The sequence below is a fragment of the Capricornis sumatraensis genome, chromosome 9, assembly GCF_032405125.1.
Source record: "Capricornis sumatraensis isolate serow.1 chromosome 9, serow.2, whole genome shotgun sequence".
Taxonomy (NCBI): domain Eukaryota; kingdom Metazoa; phylum Chordata; class Mammalia; order Artiodactyla; family Bovidae; genus Capricornis; species Capricornis sumatraensis.
In genome coordinates this window covers 8177950-8203928 of record NC_091077.1, presented here as the reverse complement: position 1 = coordinate 8203928, position 25979 = coordinate 8177950, and the positions used below count along the sequence as shown (strand labels likewise).

The following is a 25979-nucleotide window of genomic DNA, read 5'->3' as shown; positions in this document are numbered from 1 at the left end:
TATGGCTTAGAGCTGGGATCATGACGGATCGATAGAGGACTAGGGATCTGACCGAGAAGACCCTATGGGGCACGGGAGTATGGGGTTCACAAGTGATCCGGTCCCACGGGGGGATGGAGGTCTCGAATCGAGGGCTCCACAGAGGACGTGGGTCCTAACCGAGCCCCACAGGAGTGGGGTCCTGAATGATCCGTCCTGCCTGAGTGGGCTCCTTGAGGAACGGATATCTCCCCCCTCCAAGGATAGATTCCGTGTCCAACTCACACTCCACAGCGACCCCGCACCCGGCATCATCCACCCACCCCACTCCCCCGGGCTGGGCTGTATCGGGTCATGACGGCTCGAGAGAGAGTGTGGGATGCTGGACCGACCGAGCTCCATGGGACAGGACGGTCCCACGACCCGCGCGGAGGCCAGCGGTCGCTCCTCCTCTCCCGCGGGGGCCGGGTTGGGGCGGCGCCTGGCGGGCGGGGGCGGGTCCAGCGGCGGGGGCGCAGTTGCCAGCGACGGGACGCACTGGGCTGGGGGCTGGGGTGGGACCCGGTGGGCGCCATGGAGCTGCTCTCGGCGCTGAGCCTGGGCGAGCTTGCGCTCAGCTTCTCGCGGGTGCCCCTCTTCCCTGTTTTCGACCTTAGCTACTTCATCGTCTCCATCCTCTACCTCAAGTATGAGCCAGGTGAGCCAGCGCCGGGGTGCTGAAGAGGGCTGGCATTACGGGGCGGGAGACGGCAGGAAACCCAGGGGTCTGGAGGAGGGGAAAGGCCTGGATCGTGAGGAAGCAGTCCCAGGGGTCGGTTCGGGGGCGCCGGCAGGTTCTGGTATCGTGGGGACAGGCAGAAGGGACAGATGTGAGCGAGGGCAAGGAGAGAAGCCCCTGGGATTGTGGGGCTGGGGGAGGGGAAGCAGATGCAGGAGAGGAACGTGATTGTTCAGAGGAGTGGGGAACAGGTGCTGGGGAGGATGCGGGGAGAGAGAAGGTCAGGGATCCTGGCAGGAGAGGGTCTCATGAACTTGGGCGAGGGGCTAGGTCGTGGTGAGGGCGCAGGCGGGGGTCGGCTCTGCTGGCCAGGTCACAAGTCCTGGCCGCCTGCAGCCCTGACCTCTCTCCTTGCCCTTGGCGCCGGAGCCAAAGCCGCAGCTGAGTGTCTATATAAGGGCCGGCAGTGCTGGGGGCTGTGATCAGGTTCAGAGAAAGTGACACCGATGTCGCTTCCCTGCTGTGGCTCTGGGGCAACCTCTTCTCCCTTTGCTTGGGCCGAGGCTGTGCCGGATCTTGGAGCCCAGCGGGAATTCTTCCAGCTCTGGCCCGGATCCTTTCCACTTATTGAGCTGGACCGGCCCTAGGGCAGGGTAATTTGGGGTCAGCCTCCTCCCACCAGCTCCAGACCCTTTTGGAGAATCGCTGGGGGAAGACCCAGAGTCTTGGTTGTTTTTTTTTTTTTTTTCAGTAACAGTAAATGGCCTCCTTAGAATGCAGCCTATTTATATACAAGGCTTAGGGAGTGTTTCTTATTCATCTCCTCCTATTTTAATAACTCTAGCACAACAGCAACCTAAAGGGACAATAGAATTTTAGATTTAGAAAAAAGACCAATCACCTGAAACTTTGTGATCTTTTCTCCCACTTAGATGTAAATTACTCCTGTATCCTCTCAGAAATAGCTTCCCCTTTTTTTTTTAAGATGATGAAGATAGGTGCTAGTGTACATTAAAGAGAAAAATCAAATTGAAAAGCCTAAAGAAAAAAGAGATAATTACAGTCGATGTTGTGGCTGCCTTCCAGACCTCGCTTCTCTGCATTTATACCCCTGTCGTTATGGATGTAAATGCACAGTCTTATGCAAATAGGATCATACTCTGCCTGCAAAGTGTTTCTGTTCTATTTTAGCTCGTCCACATGCCAGAGCCTATTTCTTTATAAGCGCTTTTGGAAAGCAGTTACTTTGCAAAGCAAAATAAGCTTTGTGTTGTCTTAGCCCGAACACAGGGCTGTATTTCCTGTCTGCAGATGAATTTCTGGTGGCTCATACCAGGTCTCTTGGGCAAGCACAGAACCTAGCACACATTGAGGGATCTAAAATTGTGTGGGCAGAAGCCCGGTAGTGATGTAGGACACAAGTGTCTGGAAGGAAAGCGGTCTCTGGGCTGGCTGGGAGCATGCAGTAGGGATTGAGACATTCCTGCTGGAGTCACAGAATAAATCTTCTGGACTTGAAGTGCTGGAGCCTGAAGGTTCTTGAAGGTTGAAAGGGTGCCTTAGAGGCTCCTGGGGGCCCTCCTTCCCCTATCTCATCTCCACTCCAGGCCAACTGAATCAGAAAGTCTGGGATAGAGACCTGGCATGCTCCTGTTTCAAGCTCTCCTCCCCTAGGGATGCTGAGGAAATAGAGGCCAAGCTAATTTGCATATGCAATGAACCTGTGGTCCCATAGCTGGTAGATGACAGCCTTGGGATTCCAACCCAGGTCTGCTGGACCCCAAGAATGACTACAGTTTTTCTGGAGGACTTGCCTACCCTTAGAAAAGGGAGGCATTGGGCTTAGCTGTAGCCCTCCAGTTTGGTGTTCCTGCTAAGCCTCTGTAAAGGTTTCTTCGCAGTCTGAGTGCTGTTTGCAGGGCCAGCTAGAGAATGCATGGGCCCCTAGGAATTTTGTGAACCTGAGAGCCAATCTGGCTTAAGGAATAATCTTCAAACTGGAAGTCAGTTCTGCCTTTAGCAGTGAGTAAACACCAGGCAGGTTGTTTTGCTTACATGAGCATCAGTTTGCTCATCTGTGAAATGGGCTCATTGGTACAATAATCTGGGTTCCCTTACCTGGCTCTTATGAAGATCTGTAGAGAATTTGGTCAGTGGTCCGGTCTAAGGCACTTGTGAGAGGTAGTAGAACGATTTGTAAGGCATGAGGCAATGTGTTTCCTGGGCTGCAGGCATTTTCTGGGTCAGACTTTCATGAGAATCCTGAATGAGGATGAAGCACAGCGTGTGGTCCTCAGGTGAACAGCATCTGTGACCCCTGGGTTAAGAAAAGCAGAATGCCAAGCTCCCCACTCAGACCTACTGAAACAGACTCTGCATTTGAACAGGATCCCTGCAAGCTTACTAACATTTGAGAAATGATGGACTAAAAGAACCTGGAACTCAATAGGGCAGGGAGGGCCAAATCTGAGTCACCTCTAAGACTCCTAGCTCTATGCAAGAAGAGAGGAAGAAGTTGTGGATGCTGGCTGCATGATTGAAGGAATGAGTGAATGATTGAATGACAATCAATGGCTACTTTAAGACCTGATCCACGCAAAGAGCCTTCCAGACTGGTGGTTCTCAAGTATGACTACACATTAGAGTCACCTGGAGAGCTTTGAAGATTCTCATTGTCCAGGGAGTACCCCTTCATCATGAAAATCAGAATTGCAGGGGATGGTACCAGCATCAATATTTTAAGTTCTAGTTTTCTGCACCGGTGTTTCCCAACCTCAACACTAGTGACAGTTAGAGCCAGATCATCCTCTGTGGTGGGGGCCATCCTGTGAGTTTCAGGATGTTTCACAGCATCCCTCACTTGACCCACTAGAAGCCAGCAGCACACCCCAGTTGTGACAACCAAAAACGTCTCCAGATATTGCCAGTGTCCCTTTAGAGGGGCACAGTTACCTCCAGTTAAGAATCGTAAATCTAGACTGAGTCTTAAACTCCCGTGCTTCCAAGGGCCTGGCAGGTCACATATAGAAAGCAGAAAGACAGCCAGGTGAGGACAGTCCCCAGGTGAGGTCCAGCCACGTGCACCGCCACCTGATTGGGGCTAGAACTAGCAGAACTAATTTTTCAAGGGAAGCTAGAAATATGATTTGCAGCTTCCTTTGCAACCATGTTTATATGTTAGCTGTTTGAATATCTTCATTCTTTTCTTTTTTAAATTCATAGATAATTTTTTTAGAGCAGTTTTAGATCCACAACAAAAAAATGGAAGTAGTTTTCCATGCAGGCTGACTACCTCCTCCACACACAGCCATGCCTCCCATTAAGGTTCTGCACCAGAGGGGAACACTGATGAACAAGCATTATTGTCAGCATCATTATTGCCCTCTTAGCATCATTGTATTGCATTATCAACATCATTATAACTGGTCTGTAGTTGACATAAGGGTTCCTTTGTGTTGTACATTTTATGGATTTTGATAAACATATAGTGACATGTATGCATCATTATGGGGCCCCTCTGCTGGCTCAGTGGTAAAGAATCTGCCTGCCAATGCAGGAGAAGTGGGCTCGATGCCTGGGTCAGGCAGATCCCCTGAGAAGGAAATAGCCACCCACTCCAGTATTCTTGCCTGGAAAATCCCATGGACAGAGGAGCCTGGCAGGCCACAGTTCATGGAGTTGGAAAGAGTCAGACAATACTTTCTGTGACTGAAACAATAACAACATCCATCATTGTAGTATTGCACAGAAATGCCTCACTAACCTAAAAATGCCACAAGCTCTGCCTGTTCGTCTCTCCTGCCTCTTCTCCCCAAATCCCTGACAGCCTCTGATCTTTTTACTGTCTCTATACTTCTGCCTTTCCCAGAATGTCACAGAGTTGCAGTTATACACTATGTAGCCTTTTCAGACTGGCTTCTTTCTCTTAGCTATATGCATTTAAAGCTCCTCTGTGTCTTTCTGTGGCTTGATAGCCCATTTCTTTTTAGTGCTGAATAATACTCCATGGCATGACTGTTCCACGGTTTAATTATTCACCTATTGAAGGACATCTTCGTTGCAGTTTGAGCATTTAAAAATTAGTGGGGGGAGCTCAAGAGAACCACAAGTGAGGAAGAAAGCTGAGCACCAAGGCTTGGGGGAGGGAGACTTGGCTTAGAGAAACTCTGTGAGCACACCTCCCATGTTTGGATCTCACACTAAATAGCACAGAATGGTAGCAGTGCTAAGAGTGCCCTGTGGGGACGCCCTTGTGGTTAAGACTCCTTGCTACCAATGCAGGTGGCCTGGATTCAATCCCTGGTCCAGGAACTAGATCCTGCATGCTGCAACTAAGACCTGGTACAGCAAAAAAAAAGAAAAAGAAAGAAAGAAAAGTACACCAGGGAATCTTCTAGTACTTCCCAGCCATCCACAGACAGGGCACTAACCCCCAGAGAGGGAATGTGTGGAGCCCATCACAGATCAGAAATAGGGTCAGAATCAGTGCTTCTTCCTTAGGCAGATCTGATTTTTATCATCAGTCCATCCACTAAAATCTCCACCCACAGGTGCTTTCCATTTCAGCCCAGTTCCAGAAATAACCTTCACATAATTGCTAAGCACTAAGCTTAATTTCTTTTCATCTTTCACAAATGAAATGAATAATAGCCCTTTGAAATGAGTAATAGCCCTGGGTGACCACCTCACCCAGGTTTGCCCAAGACAGGCATCCAAAGCCCCAGAAACCCCTCAGCCCAAGCAAACAGCGACAGTTGGTTGCTCTAGACAGCATCCCCATTCTACAGATGACTATATTGAGGCCCAGATGGGGAGTGAGCTGCCAGAGCTCACCCATTGAGAGGGGAGGGCTTTGGTGGCACCTGGAATTGAAACCCACATTTTTCTGCTTCCTGGTGCTGCTCTAAGACCCAGCAAAAGGAATCAGAATGAAGCATGGCAAAGGGAAAGAGCCAGGGGGACAGTTTCTCCACCACTGCCTTGCTGTGGATCCTCAGGGCAGACTGTCCCCACCAGCCCCAGTCTTCTCCGGTGGTAATGGGGAGACTCATCCTGTCTTTCTAGGGTTTCTGGGAGAGTAGTGAAACTGATAAAAAGCTCACAGACTTAGAAAACAAAATTGTGATTGCCCAAGCAGAAAGGGGAAGTATAAAGTAGGGGTATGGGAGTAACAGATACCCATTGTTGTGGTTTAGTCACTAAGTCACGTCTGACTCTTTTGTGACCCTTTGGGCTGTAGGCCTTCATGCTCCTCTGTTCATGAGATTTCCTAGGCAAGAATACTGGAATGGATTGCCATTTCCTTCTCGAGGTGATCTTCCCCACCCAGGGATCGAACCCGTGTCTCTTGCATCTCCTGCACTGGCAGGCAGATTCTTTACTACTGAGTCTCCAGGGAAGCTACAGATACATATTGCTATATATAAAATAGATAAACAACAAAGGTTTGCTGTATAGCACAGGGAACTATATTCAATATCTAATAATAATCTATAATGGAAAAGAATCTGAAAAAGTATGCATTTATATATATATAGCTGAATCACTTTGCTGTTAATCTGAAATTAATGATATTGTAAATCAAGATACTATAGTTCAATTTTATTATTTTTTTGGCCACACTACATGGCTTGTAAGATCTTAGTTCCCTGATCTAGGCCCTTGGTAGTGAAAGCACAGGATCCTAATCACTGGACTGCCAAGGGAATGCCCTTTAATTTTTTTAAAAAAGCATAATGATGATAATAAACAGCATTGAATCATCAGCATAACTCAGTGAAGGGAATGCTCTCATTCTCCCTTTGACAAAAGAGGAAACAGGCTGGAGGTGAGAGGGGGTGGTGGTGGTCATTTGCCCAAAGCCACTGGAGAGTGAGCCGCAGAGCCAAACCCCAGACGTGTGACTTTTCTACCAGGCTTCCCACATAGTGAGGAGCCTACAGAGTTCCTGCAAACCCAAGCTCCCCACACCCCCACCCCACCTTATCATCCCAGCAGGCAAAGGAAAGATCCTGGAAAGAATTCAACCCCTGAGGGTTATTTTTAGTTGCAGAGTATCCATTTCTGCAAAACATGGGGGCCTCACCTGACCCAGCCCCTATAGGACCCACCAGCTGCTCCCAAGGATTAAATCTCAGCTGGCAGTGTTTTAAATAGATGCCCGGAGGAGAGAAGAGGGCACTGGGCTTCATAATGGAGGAGCTTAGTAGGTGCAGAGAGGATGTACTTTGGGCTTGTGACTTCAGGGTGAGATGGAGGAGGGAAAATTTAATTCCAACCCCTGATAGGAGTTAGGCAAAGAAGGGATTAGGGTTCCCACCTGACAGAAGGAAAGAGCTGGGGGAAAAAAAGATGGTTTGTCCAAGAACATGTGGTTAGTCAATGAGGGTGTAAAGAGAAAGGGAAGTGTGTTGCTGATTTAATCTGAAACGACTTTTATGAGGCAGGTTTCTGATTATAGTATGTATTAATATGTGCCAGAAAATGGATAAATAGCTTGTGATCTGTTCCTATGATGGAATACGGTACAGCAGTGGAAATGAATATTCCCCTTGAAAATGCTGAGCTCAGTGAAAGAAGCCAGATGCAAAGGGCCATATTGTATGAGCCCACGGGTATGGAATGTGGACTTCCCTGGTGGCTCAGAGGGTAAAGCGGAATGTGGGCCTTCCCTGGTGGCTCAGTGGTAAAGAATCCACCTGCAGTGCAGGAGACTCGAGTTCGATACCTGGGTTGGGAAAACCCCCAGGAGAAGGGAATGACAATCCACTCCAGTATTCTTGCCTGGAGAATCCCATGGACAAGGAGTCTGGCGGGCTGCAGTCCGTGGGGTTGCAAAGAGCTGGACACGGCTGAAGCAACAGGGCATGCACGCGTATGGAACGTATAAGCTCAAGAACCATCTTCATCGCTTGAAAAGTGAACTCCGGTCCCTGTTAGCAGTCGTTCCCCACCCCACTCCTCAGCCCCTGCCAACCAGTAATCTGCCTTCTGTCTCGATGGCTTTTCCTTTTCCGGACGTCTCACGCCAGTGGGGCCGCACAGTGTGTGCCGTGTTGTGCCCGGCCTCTTCCACGTGGCGTGTTTTCAGGATTCGCCCCTGTTGTAGCTCCTGTCAGTGCTTCAGTTCTTTCTAAGGCTGAGTAGTATCTTCCGTTGTGCGGATGGACCGCGTTTAGTTTGCTCGGTCATCTGTTGAGGGACATTTGGGTGGTTTTCTCCTTTTGGCAATTGTGAATAGCGCTTCTGTGAACACGACCTTTTGAGAGTCTTCTAGAACCTATTGGTGGGTTGCTGTGCATAAAACCGCGTGGTGCCCCACGCTAGGCTGGGAGACCTCCTGTTCCTGGGTCCCCATTCACAACCATTGGGGAGGGGGCAGGCAGTGGGGGCCCCCCAGGGGGCTTGGTGTGGTAAGGCAGGAGAGCACCCCAAGTCCTTCTTGCTTATCAACTTTTAGGTGGACCCTTGTGTTTTTTTTTTCTAGTTTTGATGATGAAATATTGCAAACATACAGAATATGCATGACACAGATACCCCTGTGTTCACTATACACTTACTAGATGTGAACATAGATTTGCTTCAGATCTTTTTTTTTTTTTTAAATAGTGACAGAGCCAGTCCCCTCCCTTCCCCTCTTTCCCTCTCTAGATATATTGTTGTCGTTCAGTCACTAAGTCGACTCTTTGTGACCCCATGGATTGCAGCAAGCCAGGCTTCCCTGACCTTCACCATCTTCCGGAGTTTGCTCAAATTCTTGTCCATTCAGTCAGTGATGCTATCCAACCATCCCATCCTCTGTCACCTGCTTCTCCTCTTGGCTTCAGTCTTTTCCAGCATCAGGGTCTTTTCCAGTGAGTCAGCTGTTCGCTTCAGGTGGCCAGAGGATTGGAGCTTCAGCTTCAGCATCAGTCCTTCCAATGAATATTCAGGGTTGATTTCCTTTAGGATTCAGTGGTTTGATCTTGCTGTCCAAGGGACTCTCAGGAGTCTTCTAGATATGATCACTGCCCTAAAATCAGCCTATATTATTCCCATGCCTGTATGTATACCTTCACCAATGTGCATATGTCTATGAACTGCGTGGGGCAGCTTGTGTTGTTTTACATATATATTATACCTAGAATATACATAAACATATCATTTTGCAACCTAACTTTTTTATTCAGCAGCAGCCTTATGGGATTTATCAGTATTGAGGCATCTAGAGCAGGGATTCTCAGCCAGATCTGTCCTCTGGGGATGTTTGGCAATATCTGAAAACATTTTTGGTTGTCACAACCAGGGTGAGGTGGTGGTTTAGTCCCCACCACACTAGAAGTGTCTGACTATAGATTATAGTGTCTGGGCTATAGATTATAGCCCACCAGGCTCCTCTGTCCATGGGATTTCCCAGGCAGGGATACTGGAGTGGGTTGCCATCTCCTTCTTCAGACTGGGGGTGGGCTATCAGCATCCAGTGAGACAAGGCCCGGGATGCTCCTTGAATCCCGCAGTGCACAGGATGGGCCCACCACAGCAGAGAGTGATCCAGCCTCACACGCCAGCAAGGCTGAGGCTGCGGAGCTCAGGTCTGGATCTAGTGTGTTGCTGGTGTTTGTTTTGGCCGCATCACACGGTTTGCAGGATCTTAGTTCCCCAGCGTGGGATTGGAGTCCTAACCCCTGGACCACCAGAAATTCCCTAACTGGTTCATTTGTGTTTTTAAGATTTGTTGATTTGTCTGTTTTTGGCTGCACTGAATCTTTGTTGCTGCAGGCAAGCTCACTAGCTGCAGTGAGCAGGGAGGCTACCCTCCGTTGAGGGAAGCTGGGCTTCTCACTGTGGGGGCTCCTCTTGTAGCAGGACCCAGGCTCAAGGTGTGCGGGCTCCGTAGCTGTGGCACACAGGCTTGGCATGCGGGAGCTTCTCAGGCTGGGGATTGAACCCTTGCCCCCTGCATTGGCGGGTGAATTCTTAACAACTGGACCACCAGGGAAGCTCCTAGTCCACTTAAAAATAACTACTCTGCGATATTCCATTTTGTGTGACCCTGTGTTCACTCACTCAGTCGTGTTTGACTCTTTGCTGCCCTATGGACTGTAGCCCACCGGGCTCCTCTGTCCGTGGGATCTGCCAGGCAAGAATACTGGAGTGGGTTGCCATTTCCGACTCCAGGGAGGGGGGCTCTTCCTGACCCAGGGATCAAGCCCACGTCTCTGGGGTCTCCTGCAGGGGCAGGTGGACTCTTTGCCGCTAGCACCACCCGGGAAGCCCTTGGTGTGACTCGCCCCTCACCAAGCATCAGCAGACGCTGCTTTTCCCCTGCTGTCAGTGCGGCGGTGAGATGCGCCCCGACCCGTGTCTCTTGGTTCACGTGCATGAGCTTCTCTCTGGGGCAAATAGTGAGGAATGGAATTGCTGGCGCCAAGTGACTCGCAGGTGACTCACTTCCTCAGTGTTGCCAGGTTGCCTCTCAGCTGGTTCTGCCTATTGACCCTCCCAACTGTGTACGTACAAGGGAAACTCGGGCTCTTTTCCTCTGGAGGAGGGGCCGATATTCCTCCTCCCCAGCCTTCTCTCTGAGGTTGACTGATCTGAAAAGAAGGCAGCTCCTTCTGTAGAGCAGAGTGGATTTCGTGTTTCTTTCCCCAACATGAGCTTAGAACACTAGACAGAGGACCTGGGAAAGAGGCTTGGATGCTGACAGTGTATTGTTCTGGTTGCGTGGGTGTGGATGTGTTTGTTTCATTGTTTGCAAGATGTTTTTGATGTGGACCAATTTTTAAGTCTTTATTGAACTTGTTACAATATTGCTTCTGTTTTTTATGCTTTGGTTTTTTGGCTGAGAGGCATGTGGGATCTTAGATCCTGACCAGGGATCGAACCCACAACCCCTGCGTTGGAAGGAGAAGTCTTACCCACTGGACCCCCAGGGAAGTTCCCTGAACACTGTATCTTGTGCCGAGTGTCCCCTTGCTCTCAGCTTCCCTCTCTCCCCTTCTGACCTTCTCCCATGTGCTCCCTTTGCCTGGATCGTCTTCTCACTTCCACCCCTCATCCTCTAGGAAATCCTTGCTCATTGTTCAGATCTCAGCTTAAGCACTGCTACCTAAATGAAGTCTGACCTCCTCAGTTAAGACAGTTGCTGAATTAAACCCTTCAAAGCACCATGTGCTTCTCCCTTATGAGTTTTGGCCTCCCTTTGTGGGATTATTTAACCATTTTGCCTCCCTACCAGACTACGGACCCCATAAAGGTAACCCCTGAACCAACTCTTGCTCATGGCTGCTTCTCTAGTGCCTAGCAAGAGCCTGGCACATGGTCAGAACTCATAAATCCTCACTGAAGCCTGGCTGATCTTCAGACAGCCGCTCAGGATCTGTTGCCTCGTCTGTCACGTGCTATGTTAGTTTCCTAGGGCTGCCGTATAATGAATGACCACAAACTAGAGGGCTTGAAACGACAGACATTTATGCTTTCCATGTTCTGAAGTCTCAAGTCCAAAGTCAAGGTGTCTGGGTCCTAGAAGCTTCAGGAGAGGAACCGTTCATGCTCCTCTCGTGGTTTCTGGTGTCTTCCAGCCATCCTTGGCATGCTTTGGGTTGTACTCACATCACACATCACTCCAATCTTTGCCTCTGACCTCATATGGCTTTTAAAAAATTATTTTATTATTCTTATTGTATTTATTTTTTTGGTCATGTGGCATGTAGGATGTTGGTTTCCTGGCCAAGGATCAAACCTGCACCCCGTGCATTGGAAGCATGGAGTTTTAACCACTAGACCATCAGGGAATCCCCCTCATCTGGCTTTTTGTATAAATTTCCTTTGGCTGCCATAATGAAGTACCACAAACCGGGTGGCTTACAACCAAAATGTATTGTCTAGCAATTCTGGAAGCTGGAAATCCAAAATCAGGGTGTCAGCAGGGTCATCCTCTCGCTGATGGTTCTAGGAAGGAAGCTTAGGCAAAGCTTCCGGAGGTGGCTAGCGTCCTTGAAGTTCCATGACTTCCAGCTGCATCACTGCGGTCTCTGCCTCCTTGTTTATACAGCCTTCCCCACTGTGATCCATCTCCTCTTATCAGGAACACCAGACACTGTATTAAGACCAACATAATCATTTCACCTTAAATTAATTACATCTGCAAAGACTGTATTTCCAAATAAGGCCCCATTCACAGATAGCAGGGGTTAGGACTTACCTCTTTGTGATTTGTGAAAACATATCTCTTTGTGAGTTTAACTCACACCACCTTCTTATCTGTGTCTGTGGTTCCTTTTCTGCCTTTTACTAGAACACTCATTGGATTCAGGACACACCCAGATGCTCCAGTATGGTCTCATCTTGAGATCCCTACCTTAATCGCATCTGCAAAGACCCCATTTCAAATGAGGTCACTTTCTGAGGTTCTGATGGACATGAACTTGAGCCGGGAGGGGAGTACTGGTCCCTCCTGTAACTCACTGTAGGTAGGGATATCAACCCCTATGTTCTCTGGGGTGGAAAGCCTGGGGTCTGAGGCTGAAGCCTTGAGGATGCTTTGAAGGCATGTATTTGCCTAGGATACAACAGTAACTAAATTAAAACAAGGAACTAAGTAAAGAGAGCAGGGGAGGTTGTAATAATGTAACTAAAAGTGCCCAACATAATTGCAATGCTTAAGAGTGTTCAGTGCACATTTGCTAGAATGTAAGCTCTAGGTGGACAGGAGTTCTTTCACTCACAATTATTATTAGCTACCATGTATCAGGACAGTGCCCAGCATGGAGGAAGGGAGGAGGATGGGATGGAGGGTTCGGCAGCAGATAAGATGGATAAGGTCCTTGTACTCACTGAAGGATTAAGATCAAGTGAACTTGTTGGGGTGCTTCTCAGGTGGCAGTGGTAAAGAACCTGCCTGCCAATGCAGGAGATGTAAGAGATATGAGTTCAATCCCTGGGTTGGGAAGAATCCCTGGAGGAGGGCACAGCAACCCACTCCAGTAATCTTCTCTGTAGAATTCTATGGACAGAGGAACCTGGTGGGCTACAGTCTGTAGAGTTGCACAAAGTTGAATATGACTGAGTAACTTAGCACACATGCATGCAACTTGTTGAGTGTATCAGTAGTCTATAGTTACTTATATCAATAGCTTCACACTTAGTTCACTTCAGTTCAGTCGCTCAGTCGTGTCCGACTCTTTGTGACCCCATGAGTCGCAGCACACCAGGCCTCCTGTCCATCACCAACTCCTGGAGTTCACTCAAACTCAAGTCCATTGAGTCAGTGATGCCATCCACCCATCTCATCCTCTGTAGTCTCCTTGTCCTTCTGCCCTCAATCCCTCCCAGCATCAGAGTCTTTTCCAATGAGTCAGCTCTTTGCATGAGGTGGCCAAGTACTGGAGTTTCAGCTTTAGCATCATTCCCTCCAAAGAAATCCCAGGGCTGATCTCCTTCAGAATGGACTGGTTGGATCTCCTTGTAGTCCAAGGGACTCTCAAGAGTCTTCTCCAACACCACAGTTCAAAAGCATCAATTCTTTGGCGCTCAGCCTTCTTCACAGTCCAACTCTCACATCCATACATGACCACTGGAAAAACCATAGCCTTGACTAGACGGACCTTTGTTGGCAAAGTAATGTCTCTGCTTTTGAATATGCTATGTAGGTTGGTCATAACTTTCCTTCCAAGGAGTAAGCGTCTTTTAATTTCATGGCTGCAGTCACCATCTGCAGTGATTTGGGTACATGGCCTAAAGAGGTCAAGCTTTTGGATTTGACAATTTTAAATTTTCATTTGTTTTTATTCCTGTGGCTGCAGGGGGCCTTTGCTGTAGCGTGCAGGCTTCTCTAGTGGCAGCACATGGGCTTCTCTCTAGTTGTGACCTGCAGGCCCAGTAGTCGCAACACAGAGGCTTAATTACTTCAAGGCATGTGGGATCTTAGTTCCCTGACCAGGGATTGAACCCTCATCCCCTGTATTGGAAGACAGATTCTTAACCACTTGACCACCAGGGAAATCCTAGATTTGACAATTTAGAGACAAAAGTCATCCAATCTCTAGATATAAAGAGAAGCTTTCCCTTAAAAATCCCCAGAGCTAGACTGATTATATCTTTTGATTAGTCTCTTAATTAACAGATCATATATTGTAACCTTGTTATCTCGCATCCACATTGAGTGGCGTGTTCATTGGATTTAAGTAAACTATTTGAAGAGAGCCACTGGGGAATACTACTCAGCCATAAAAAAGAATGAAATCGTGCCATTTTCAGCAATATGGATGGACCTAGAGCATCCCACTCCAGTACTCTTGCCTGGAAAGTCCCATGGATGGAGGAGCCTGGTAGGCTGCAGTCCATGGGGTCACTGAGGGTTGGACACAACTGAGTGACTTCACTTTCCCTTTTCACTTGCATGCATTGGAGAAGGAAATGGCAACCCACTCCAGTGTTCTTGCCTGGAGAATCTCAGGGAAGGGGGGAGCCTGTTGGGCTGCCGTCCTTGTCTATGGGGTCACATAGAGTCAGACACGACTGAAGTGACTTAGCAGCAGAGATTATCATACTAAGTGAAGTAAGTCAGAATGAAAAAGACAAATACCATGTGATATCACATATACATGGAATCTAAAATATGACACAGATAAACTTAGCTACAAAACAGAAAAGACACCCATAGAGAGCAGACTTGTGGCTGCTGGGGTGGTGGGGGAGGGAAGGAATGGGAATTGGGGATAAACAGATGCAAACTGTAGGAGATGAATACCTATATACATATAATGGATAGACAACAAGGTCCTCCCATATAGCACAGGCAACTATATTCAGTATCCTGTGACAAACCATAGTGGGAAAGGATATGAAAAGGAATGGGTATGTGTGCATAACTGAATCACTTTGTTGTACAGCAGGAATGAACACAACCTTATAAATCAACTATACTTCAGTAAATTTTAAAATAAAATTTACAAGATAAATAATTAAGACAGTCATTGGTACCACCTCCAGCTGTGAGAGCTAAGTAACTGTGTCTTACAACTTCATTCTAAATTCATTCTCTGGAAAATGAAGCTAGTGGGGGAGGGAAGGAATCAAGAAGACACCAGAAGACACCTGAGTTCCAAGTTGGGGGGGTGACTGGAAGATTATGACAATAGCAGTGTAAAGATAGAACTGAACTATTTCAAAAGATCTGCAAGACTTTCAGTGGGTAGTACGAAGTGTGCAGTTTGATTAATACTCATCAGTCTTGTACCTCTAGTGGTTTCGTAACCGTGGTTTTAAAGAACTAGACCCCCACACCTTCATTTTAATTTGGGATCTTAAAATAGCTTTTATCTTGAAAAAGTTCAAGACTCATAAGTAATTTATTATTTATTGTGCCTATGCCACACAGCTTGCAGGCTCTTAGTTCCCCCATCAGGGACTGCACGCTCCACAGTGAAAGCACCAAGTCTGACCGCTATGCTGTGCTGTGCTAAGTTGCTTTGGCTCTGGCTATGCTCTGCTGTGCTAAGTCGCTTCAGCTGTGTCTGACTCTTTACGACCCTATGGACCGTAGCCCACCAGGCTCCTCTGTCCATGGGATTCTCCAGGCAGGTGGGTTCTTTACCACTAGCGCCACCTGGGAAGCTCCCCTAACTGCTGTACCACCAGGGAATTTCCAGAAGTTGCAAAAATGAACCAAAGAGTTTCCAGCTTCCCCAGCTTCATCCAATGATAACATCTTACCCAATGATAGCTCATTATGGGAAAAAAAAAAGCTGAAAATTGGGACTTCCCAGTAGTCCAGTGGTTAAGAATCTGTCTTCCTATGCAGAGCATGCAGGTTCAATCCCAGGTCAGGGAACTAAGGTCCTACATGCCGCAGGGCAATTAAGGCTGTGCCCCACAGCTAACCCCACTGGCTAACCACAATGAAAGATCCTGTGTACACAACTATGATCAGACACAACCAAATACATATTAAAAAATAAAAAAAACTGGAGATTGACACCAGTATTATACCATTAACACCTACTATAGACTTTATTCAGGTGTTTTTGCTTGCACTTTAAAAAAATATAGTCCTTTGAAATTTTATCACATGTGTAGATTTGAGTAACCACCACCACAGTCAGGATATAGAATGGTTCTGACATCCCATGAAAACTCCCTTGTGGAAAAATTGAAAGTCGCTTAGTTGTGTCTCCAGGCCAGAATACTGCAACCCAGGGATCAAACCCAGGTCTGCCACATTGCATGCAGATTCTTTACCAGCTGAGCCACAAGGGAAGTCCAAAACCACTGCAGTGGGTAGCCTATCCCTACTTCAGCAGATCTTCCTGACCCAGGAATCAAACCAGGCAAACTGCAGGCAGATTCTTTACCAACTGAGCTATCAGGGAATCCCCCTGTAATTGGATCTTCTTTAGAAGCCTAACCCCTGGTAACCACTGATCTGCTCTCTGCCACTCATCACTATGGTTTTATCCCATGGAGAATGTTATATAAATGGAATCGTACAGCACATAACCTGAGATTGGCAGTTTTCACTGAGCATTATACTCTTGAGATCTGTTCGGATAGTTTTTGTATCCCTGGTTCATTCCTGTTTCATTATTGGATAGTATTCCATGGTACAGATATACCAGGGTTTGTTTATCCATTCACCCATTGAAGCCATTTAAGTTGTTTACAAATAAAAACTGCTATGAACATTTGTATGCATGACTATGTGAATACCAGATTCTCCTTTTCAAACAAAACCTTATGCCGAAGTCTGAGATGAAGCAGTAAATGACACTGTGCTCCATTTCAACTCCAGCATACCCACTTGATTTCACCTTTCCTCCTGCAAACCCTCACGGTTCCCAGGAACACAGTTTGAAAACCGTTGTTCTTGGGAGCCCAACCTCTCAGCCTTGGCTGGAAGGTTTGGGGTTATCCGGGCTGCAGGATGTCAGGACATGGACCAGCTCATTCCCCTATCTCTGTGTGCTCTACTATGTTGGGCAGAGGAATCACTCAAGAGCATTAAAAAATCCACAAGCCCAGCCACACCCCAGACCCACCAACCGAGACACTTGGCTGGGGCAGAGGGATCAGGTGTTTGTAAAGTCCCCAGGTAATCCTGATGTACAGTCAAGGTGGAAACTAATGCACTAAGCCATCTTCCTTAGGGGTGGGGTCCCTATTTCTATTTGCTAAGTAAGTCCATTGTTTCACATTTTCTTTCTTGGGTTGAATGCTGCTAAGTTACTTCAGTCATGTCTGACTCTGTGTGACCCCATAGACGGCAGCCCACCAGGCTCCCCCGTCCCTGGGATTCTCCAGGCAAGAACACTGGAGTGGGTTGCCATTTCCTTCTCCAATGCATGAAAGTGAAAAGTGGAAATGAGGTCGCTCAGTCGTGTCCGACCCTCAGCAACTCCATGGACTGCAGCCTTCCAGGCTCCTCCATCCATGAGATTTTCCAAGCAAGCGTACTGGAGTGGGGTGCCACTGCCTTCTCCACCCCTCCATCCCTAAGCAACCACTAAGGTCCTTTCTCTTATTTGATGTGAAAAAATTGCATAAAGTACCAACAGAGTGGAGTCCACAGGGTAGTGGAAGTCCTCAGGAGTGACTGGCTCAGTAGAGCAAGGAAGCCTTCCTGGAAGAAGTGGCATCTGTGCTTGGCCAGTTTTGCTTTGTGTCTTTGTTCCTTCTGTGATGCTAATAGGGTTGCTCTCTCTCCCTCACCATTCTGTCAGTATAATTCTATATTTAAGGACTCCCTTATGCAGCTCTGCTCATTGCTCTTTCTGTACCCTTCCACACACTTGGGCATGCCTGCACTGTCCATCTTGGTACCAGTATCTGGTGACTTCCCTCTGCCCTGATGGCACTCTCCCAATAAGATGAGGCTTGGAAGCAAGACTTCAGATTCTCCTTTCAATGGGGCCAGTCAAAGCCAATAAACATTCTCCATAAGAGCAGAACTCAACAACAGAGGGACAACCCAGTTTTTAAAAAAATGCACAAAGGACTCGAATAGACATTTCTGCAAAGAAGATATTGTAATGACCAATAAGGATCTTCCCTGCTGGTCCAGTGGCTGAGACTCCGTGCTCCCAATCCAGTGGTCTGGATTCAATTCCTGGTAAGGGAGCTAGACACACATGCTGCAACTAAGACCCAGTGCAGCCAAATAAATAAGTGAAAATGTTTAAAATAATGGTGGTGCAGAGAAGGAAGAAAAAAAGGCCAGTAAGTATTTGAAAAAAGAACTCAGTATCACTAGTCATTAGGGAAATGCCAATCAAAACCATGATGAGATACCACCTCACACCCACCAAGATAGCTATTCCTCAAAAACAAAACAGTAAGTGTTACCCAGGAGGTGGAGAAGTTGGAACCCTTGTGCGTTGCTGGTGGGCATGTAAAATGGGGTGCTTGCTGTGGAAAACAGTGGGAAAGTTTCTCAAAAAGTTGAAAATGGAATTAACCTTTGATCCGGCAAATCCACATCTGGAATTATGCCCCAAAGAATTGAAGCAGGAACTCACAGATATTCGTGCGCTCTTGTTCTTAGCTGCCATATTGATAATAGCTAAAGGAAGTAAGCAACCCAAATGCCCACCGACAGATGAATGGATATGCAGAAGGTGGTAGACACATTGGAGGAAATATTATTCATTCTTAAACAGGAAGAAAACTCTGACACATCCCATGACATGGATAACCCTTGAGGATTTTATGCAAAGTGAAAGGACCCAGTCACCAAAACGGCAGATGCTGTATGATTCCAGTCACTTGAGGTCTCTAGAGTAGTCAAGTTCACAGAGATGGAAAGAAGAGTGGTGGGCCTCAGGGGCTGGAATGAAGGGGGAATGGGGAGTTAATGTGTGATGGGCCAGAGTTTCAGTTTTGCCAGGTGAAAAAGCTATCAATATGAATGATGGGGATGGTTGTGCAATAACATAGATGTGCTTAACGCTATTGAACCGTACCCTTAAAATGATTAAAGTGACACATTTTATGTATATTTTACCACACCCACTTTTTTTTTCTTTAAAATAAGGAAAGACCAAAGGTACAGGTGTAGGCTTACGGGGATCTTGGCATCCGCCCAAGGCTGCATCAGATGTTCTCAGCTGCATGTTGCCCTCTTCAAGCTTTAGTCTCCTCATAATTCCCTGGTGGCCCAGTGGTTAAGACTGTGCGCTTCCGCTGCAGGGGCCACAGGTTCAACCCCTGGTCAGGGAACTAAGATCTCATGAGCCGAGAGGCATGGCCAAGCGACACAAAACAAGTTTCAGTCTCCTTGGGCAGGACAATAACAGTGATCACTTGGCTGCAGCCACCAATGAGGATTTAATAAGTCCTTCCTATAAGCACTGAAACCCAGTGTCTGAGAGGGCTTCCCTGATAGCTCAGTGGTAAAGAATCTGCCTGCGATGCAGGAGACCCAAGTTTGATCCCTGGGTCAGAAAGATCCCTCGTTGAAGAAAATGGCAGCCCAGTCCAGTATTCTTGACTGGAAAATCCCGTGGACAGAGGAGCCTGATGGGCTACAGTTTGTGAGATCACAAGAGTTGGATACAACTTAATGAGTAAACCACCACCATCACCACCTCTGACCCAGGAATGCTGGCTAAATATGAAAGAGAAAGTGAAGGTAGCTCAGTTGTGTCCGACTCTTTGTGACCCTATGGACTTTACAGTCCATGGAATTCTCCAGGCCGGAATACTGGAGTGGGTAGCCTTTCCCTTCTCCAGGGGATCTTCCCAACCCAAGGATCAAACCCAGGTCTCCCGCATTGTAGGTGGATTCTTTACCAACTGAGCTACCAGGAAGACCTGCTAAATATGATTTGTTTTAATTATATCCTCTCTGAGCTCAGAGGAAAGAGCCCCAGCCTGGTTCTGCCTTCTCTCTGTGTGATCTCAGACGTGTGTACAGTCTCTCTGAGCCTTGGTTCTTCCTCTATAAATGGACGAACTGCAAGGCTTTGGGCGGACACTGAGAAGGCGGCTGAATTAGGACGGGCTGGTCAGAGGGCATGATGGTGAAGCATGCCCTCAGCGCCCTGGTGATGGTGGGGACACCCCCGTGCCCCTCAGGAGCAGTTGAGCTGTCCCGGCACCACCCCATGGCGTCCTGGCTGTGTGCCATGCTGCATTGCTTTGGGAGTTACATCCTGGCTGATCTGCTCCTTGGGGAGCCCTTGATCGACTACTTCAGCAACAACTCCAGCATCCTGCTGGCCTCAGCGGTCTGGTGAGCATCACGGGTCATGGGATGTGGGAGAGCAGAGCAGGCGGGCAGGGCGATCCCACCACCCGGGAGGTGGGAGGAACTAGGACCCGCCAGCCAAACCTCCACAGTCAGCCCTGACTCACCACCCTCTCCGCCCAGCTGTCCTGAGCCTGGACATAACCTCGTCTCCGGGGGGCCCCCAGGGTCTATCTCCCCCCTGATGCTTGGCATTCTCTCCCCAAAGGTACTTGATTTTCTTCTGCCCCCTGGACCTCTTTTACAAATGTGTCTGCTTCCTGCCAGTGAAACTCATCTTTGTGGCTATGAAGGAGGTGGTAAGAGTTCGCAAGATCGCCGTGGGCATCCATCACGCCCATCACCACTACCACCACGGGTGGTTCGTCATGATCGCCACCGGGTGGGTCAAAGGTAAACAGGACCATAACCAGAGCAAAGGGAAGTCAGCCCACTGAGAGCCCCTTCTCAGTGGCCATTATCAGCCGTCTTAGCCAGTCCCGTAAGGGAGCTAAGACCCCATATGTCTTGGGACCAGAAAACCAGAATTTAAACAATAGAAGCAGTATTGTAACAAATTCAGCAGAGATTTTCTTTTAAAAAAGTAAATAGGACAATGAAACCACGATCGCTAATGCCTCTGGAGAAGGCTTTCTCAGCTGCGGCCCTACTCACATGGGGGGCTGGACCCTTCTGTGTGTGGAGGCCGTCCTGTGCATTGTAGGGTGTTGAGCACGTCTCTGGCCTCCACCCACTGGATGCCTGTAGCACCTACCACCAGTGCAACAACCAGAAATGTCTCCAGACATTGTCAAGTGCCTCATAGAGAGGAAATCATACCCCTGTTAAGCTTTGTGGACTGTGGCCCTTTTGTCAGCCCAGTAAAGCCTACAGGCCTTTTTATATTTTCCTAAGTGCATAACGTAAAATGTATAGGAGAATAAAGGAAACCTATTATTTTAAAGTAGTTATAAAGTGTTTTAAAATAGGCTTTAGTGGTTTTATGCCTATTTGTTATTGCTGTTTGTTATTTAGTCACTCAGTCGTGTCTGACCCTTTTTTGATCCCATGGACCATAACCCACCAGGCTCCTCTGTCCATGGGATTCCCCAGGCAAGAATCCTGGAGTGGGTTGCTGTTTCCTTCTCCAGGGGATCCTCGCAATCTAGGGGTCAAACTTGTGTCTCCTGCATTGGCTGGTGGATTCTTTACCACTGAGCCACGTGGGAAGCCCTTTATGCATATTTACTATTGATTAAATAGCAGACCTTCCACTGACTTCTAATAAGTCTCATGTTCTTGAAGCAGCATTGAGCACAAATGGTATTTGAAACCATCTGCAACAATGAGAATGTGAAAAGAAAAAAAATCTGTGAGTTCTGTTGATGACAGTCGTAGACTTGCAAATCCTGCCAAGGTAGTTGCCTCCCTTCATGATAAAAGGAAAGACTGTGTTTCAGTGAAGGATGTGGAAATGAAAATGTACTTCTGTTTCCCCTCTGGGTTCATAGACTCTAGGTTAAGATCCCCAATCCAGGGTAAGTTTTGAGTTGGGCTTACTGTGCATCTTACTTGACCTTCTTTAGCAGAAAGTTAGCATCACCCCTTTCTGCTGAGGAGGGGAATAAAATGACTTGCCCAAGGTCATGTGGCTGTGGGGGCACAGATGGGGTTTGACGCCTGGTCCTCTGAACTCAACATTCACATTCAAAACTATTTTGAAGCCCCGCCTTTCCCCCTCCTCTATCTATGCTAAGAGGCAGACCAAGATAGACATTTCGACCAAAACAAAAAGTTACTAAAATTACATAGGGACAGTTTATAATGGTGGGTCAACCCACTAGGATGATATAACCATTTTAAACATATATGCACCTAAAAACAGAGCACCAAAACACGTAAAGCAAAAACCGAGGGAAGTTAAAGGAGAAACAGACAATTCAGCAGTGATGGTTGCAGCGGTGGGCCAGGGAGTGGTGAGGAGGCAGGCAGAGAAGGCTTGAGCAGGCGCTGAACACCACTAAGCTCTGCATTCCCGTTTCCTGCCAACCAAGGTGGGTGCTCCCAAATGCCTGGGAGTGCCTGCCAGCGAGCCAGTGTCCTGTGGCACCTTTGACGCTTAGGGCTGGATCACGCTCTGGCGGGGGCTGTCCTGCGTGTTACAGGGTGTTGAGCAGCATCTCTGGCTTCGACCCACTGGCTGCCAGTAGCAGCTCCCTCCCCAGTGGTGAAATAAAATATTGCCAAAAGACTCTTTGGGGCAAAGACACCCCAGAAGCAAACTCCTGATCCAGTGGTACATATTGGGCACCCCAGTTGGCACAACCACTCCTTCAATGAGTGTCTAAGCCTCTTTAGCCAATACATTTGGAGTAAATGGGAAGATTCTTCTAGAAATTCAACCAAAAATCTTGATATGGGTCTCCTTATTGTCTCTCTAGGAAGCCTGTTCTAAAGAGAAAAGTCCCCAAGGGTATAACATGCCTTCCAGAGGGCAAATGGCTTAAGAAAGGTTGAAAGCTCAGAAACCCAAGGCAGGAGAGAGGCTGGGGGTGGGGAGCCCTCTGGAAGCCTCTTGGACAGTTCAAGGTCCTGGGTTGAAAACATCAGGGCAGACAATCCAGATCTGATCAAGACATATCTTGCAGGTGGGATATGACCCCCCCTTACTCCATGCTGGTTTTGCTCTGAATATGCCTTGTGATCCTTGGGAAGACTGTCCCTTCTTGGCCTCAGTTTCCTCACCTGTAACACCTTAGGCTCAATATTCCTCTGGAGAAGACTCCAGAAACTTCTTGCTTGGGAATTCAGCCAAGAAGAATGGGAAGCTGGGGGTGGCAGGCTTGTTCAGAAGTACCCTGTCCCATAGGCTCTGGTGTCACCCTCATGTCCAACCTTGAGCAGCTGCTCCGAGGGGTCTGGAAGCCAGAAACCAACGAGATTCTGCACATGTCCTTGTGAGTATCCCATCCTCCCCACTCCCTGGGCCCGACCCTGGGTTGGATACTCTGGTAACTTAGAAGCCTTGGTCCCCTGATTCTCCCTCTAGAAGCTTCCAGAGGACATGGTTGGGGGACCTCAGAGGCAGAGCCTTGACACTACTGAGGGGGTAGGCAGAGCTTCAGGGAGATAAGACACTCCTTCATCTCCCAGGAAATGGGGTTTGAAGACTGAGGAGGAGTTTTCTGGCAAAGAAGGAGACTCTGGACAGAGGCTAGTGCTTCTGCCAACTATCAAGTCAGAAAACATTCTGCCTGGTTCTTCAGGGCCAGGGTACAGATTTTGGATGGGAAGTGAGGGTGTGGTGGGGAGTGTGGCTGGGGTTAGGTGGAGAACAAAGGGTAAGACCAGATGGTCATATACAGTACTCAACCCATGACCCACATGAGGCATTAAGTCTAATACATTTTTAAAAGACCTGAAAGGATCAGGCTAGTTAAATTTTCTTCCCTAAAGCTGTTGTCATTAAAATATGACAACATTAAAAGACTCACTCGTGTGCCAATGATGCTTTTGAACTGTGGTGCTGGAGAACACTCTTGAGAATCCCTTGGACTTCAGGGAGATCAAACCAGTCCTAAATCAGAAAGGAAATCAACCCTGAATATTCACTGGAAGGACTGAGGCTGAAGCTGAAGCTCCATACTTGGAAGGACTGAGGCTGAAGCTGAAGCTCCATACTTTGGCCACCTGATAAGAAGAGCTGACTCATTGGAAAGACCCTGATGCTGGGAAAGATTGAAGGCAGGAGGAGAAGGGGATGACAGAGGACGAGATGGTTGGATGGCATCACTGACTCAATGGCCATGAGTTTGAGCAAACTCCGGGAGATAGTGAAGCACAGAGGAGCCTGGCGTGCTGCAGCAGTCCATGGGATTGCAAAGAGTTTAGCAACTGAACATCAACAACATAAGCCAGTGAAAACTACCTCCCATGTCAGATGTTGCAAAACATGGCATTATCTCATTTTATCCTCATGAGAGATGTGTCCACACACTCAGCTCACGGGCAAGTCAAAATATCGGAAGCCTATTCTTCAAAGAAGAAAAGGAAAATCAATAAAAATTGTGTGTTATAATCTCACGTTCCAGGGGATGCATTGTTCAGGAGTCCCCAAGACCACTCTCAGATGTGATGATTTGCTAGGAAGAGGCATAGAACTTGGCCAAGCTGTTATACTTAGGGTTATAGTTTATTAGAGTCAAAGGGAACAGATTAAAACTGGCAAAGGCAAAAGGCACAAGGGAGAGCATCCAGGGAGAGACCAGGTGCAAGCTTCCAACTGTCCCCTCTCCAAGGAGCTGTGTGGATAGCACCTGTTGCTCCCAGTATCCACGTGTGACTGTGTGTATTTAAGATTACCAACCAGTAGTGTTCCCTCAGGCCCTGGTGTTCAGGAGTTTTCCTGGAGCTTGGTCACATGGACCTAACTGACACCCTGGATGGCCAACCTCAGTCTCCAGTCCCTCCAGAGGTTCAGCTGATACCATGTGGCCCTAGACCCCACCCTAAATCACATCATTATCATCTGGTGTGACCCAGAGTCCCCAGGTGAACAAAGACATTCCGATCAGGCAGAACTTCGTGGGGACCTCTCAGGAGCAGGCCAGAGGAGAGAGCTCTCTTTGCACCAAGTTAGCTCTTTACTGCCCAGGGAGGCACCATCTTGTCCATGTCACATGGGCATCTTCCCACCATGCACCCTGGAGAAGTTGGGGTGGGAGCTGGGCGTAGCAGGGGCGGGTGGAGAAGGGGCTCTGGGCCAGAGGAACAAAGCCCTGAGCCATGTAGACCCTCCGGATAACCAGAGCCACCCCATGCAGCCCCACCAAGGCCAGCCTGTACGGAGCCATCCTCTTCACCCTCCAGCAGACCCGCTGGCTCCCGGTGTCCAAAGCCAGCCTCATCTTCATCTTCACCATGTTCATGGTATCGTGTAAGGTAAGTCCTCCTGTCCTGGCTAATGCTGACCCGTGCTTCCTGGGCTGAGGATGGGAAACTTAGGCTGATACCCTTGAGGGGTCTGGGGAAAGGACAGCCCTAAGGTCGAGGTCGGGGAGTGGGGGGAGCTTGTCAGCAGGTTCACGCCTGAGAGCAGGGTATGAGAAGACCAGGGTCCAGCAGGTGGGGGTGAGAGTGACCAGAACAAGGTCTCCCAGGCAGAGGGTCCCATAAGGCCAAGATGGAAGCAGGAGAGTAGGAGTCTGTTTGGAGTATGGGGCCTGTGCCTTGGGCATGGAGAGCGGGCTGGACCAGGAATGGTGCTAGTTGGAGTCACTTCCTACTCAGGAAAGGTCTTTCAGGGCCACACACCCTTCCCTGCCCCATGGAGCTGGGGAACTTCATTGCTGGCTCCCTAGGAGGGGACCACACTGAACAGAGGAAGGGAGTGAGTGACCCCAGACCAAGCATAGCTCCTCTCTGAGCCCAGGTGTGTGTGTGGTGCCAGGGAATACTCCTGGGGAAAAGGCAACCAACTGTTCCGGTGTGGCTGGGATTTTAAGCACCAACATCTTTGTATCCTGGAAAAGGCAGGATAGTTGATCACCTTCCTGGGGGTACATGCTGCCAGAAATCTGAGTCTAGGCTCCCTCTGTCCTTGACCTTTTGACCTTCTCTCTCTATCCCTGCCCCCCCCATCTGCTTCTGCCTCACCCTCCCGCTGGCTCTCTCGCTGTCTCCTGTCCCTCTGTCATCCCACCTCAGGTGTTCCTGACGGCCACCCACTCCCACAGTTCCCCCTTTGATGTCCTGGAAGCCTACGTCTGCCCTGTGCTGTTTGGGTCGGCCTCGGGGGGCGACCATCACCATAACAACCATGGTGGATCCCAGGGTGGCAGCGGGCCTGGCTCCCCACACTCACCCCTGCCCGCCAAGTCCAAAGAGGAGCTGAGTGAGGGCTCCAGGAAGAAGAAGACCAAGAAGGCAGATTAGCGGGCAGCCCAGGGGGTCTTCAGGGCACCAGGGAGAGGACCCAGACCCAGGACCTGGGTTCCGTTCTCCCCTCTCCAGGCCTCTGCTTCCCTGTCTGCAAACTGGGGCCATCAGCCCACCCTCCAGGGCTGATGTGGGGGGTTA

At 48.5% G+C, this 25979-nt stretch overlaps 1 protein-coding gene across 1 annotated transcript; it reads left to right on the top strand.

Annotated features, from left to right (window-relative positions):
* The first annotated feature begins 552 nt into the window (after positions 1-552).
* TMEM38A (transmembrane protein 38A) lies at positions 553-25835 on the top strand. Its single transcript, XM_068981460.1, has 6 exons — positions 553-676; positions 19751-19907; positions 20131-20315; positions 22771-22858; positions 24725-24842; positions 25608-25835. Exons 1-6 carry the CDS (start codon positions 553-555, stop codon positions 25833-25835), a joined length of 900 nt encoding a protein of 299 aa, XP_068837561.1.
* The last annotated feature ends 144 nt before the right edge of the window (positions 25836-25979 follow it).

Bases quoted from the DNA above. Each gene is read 5' to 3' on its own strand.
- TMEM38A (XM_068981460.1), top strand. From the start codon at position 553: ATGGAGCTGCTCTCGGCGCTGAGCCTGGGCGAGCTTGCGCTCAGCTTC. The intron at 677-19,750 runs GTGAGCCAGCGC...CGTGCCCCTCAG, and splicing joins CTACCTCAAGTATGAGCCAG to GAGCAGTTGAGCTGTCCCGG. The intron at 19,908-20,130 runs GTGAGCATCACG...CTCTCCCCAAAG, and splicing joins CTGCTGGCCTCAGCGGTCTG to GTACTTGATTTTCTTCTGCC.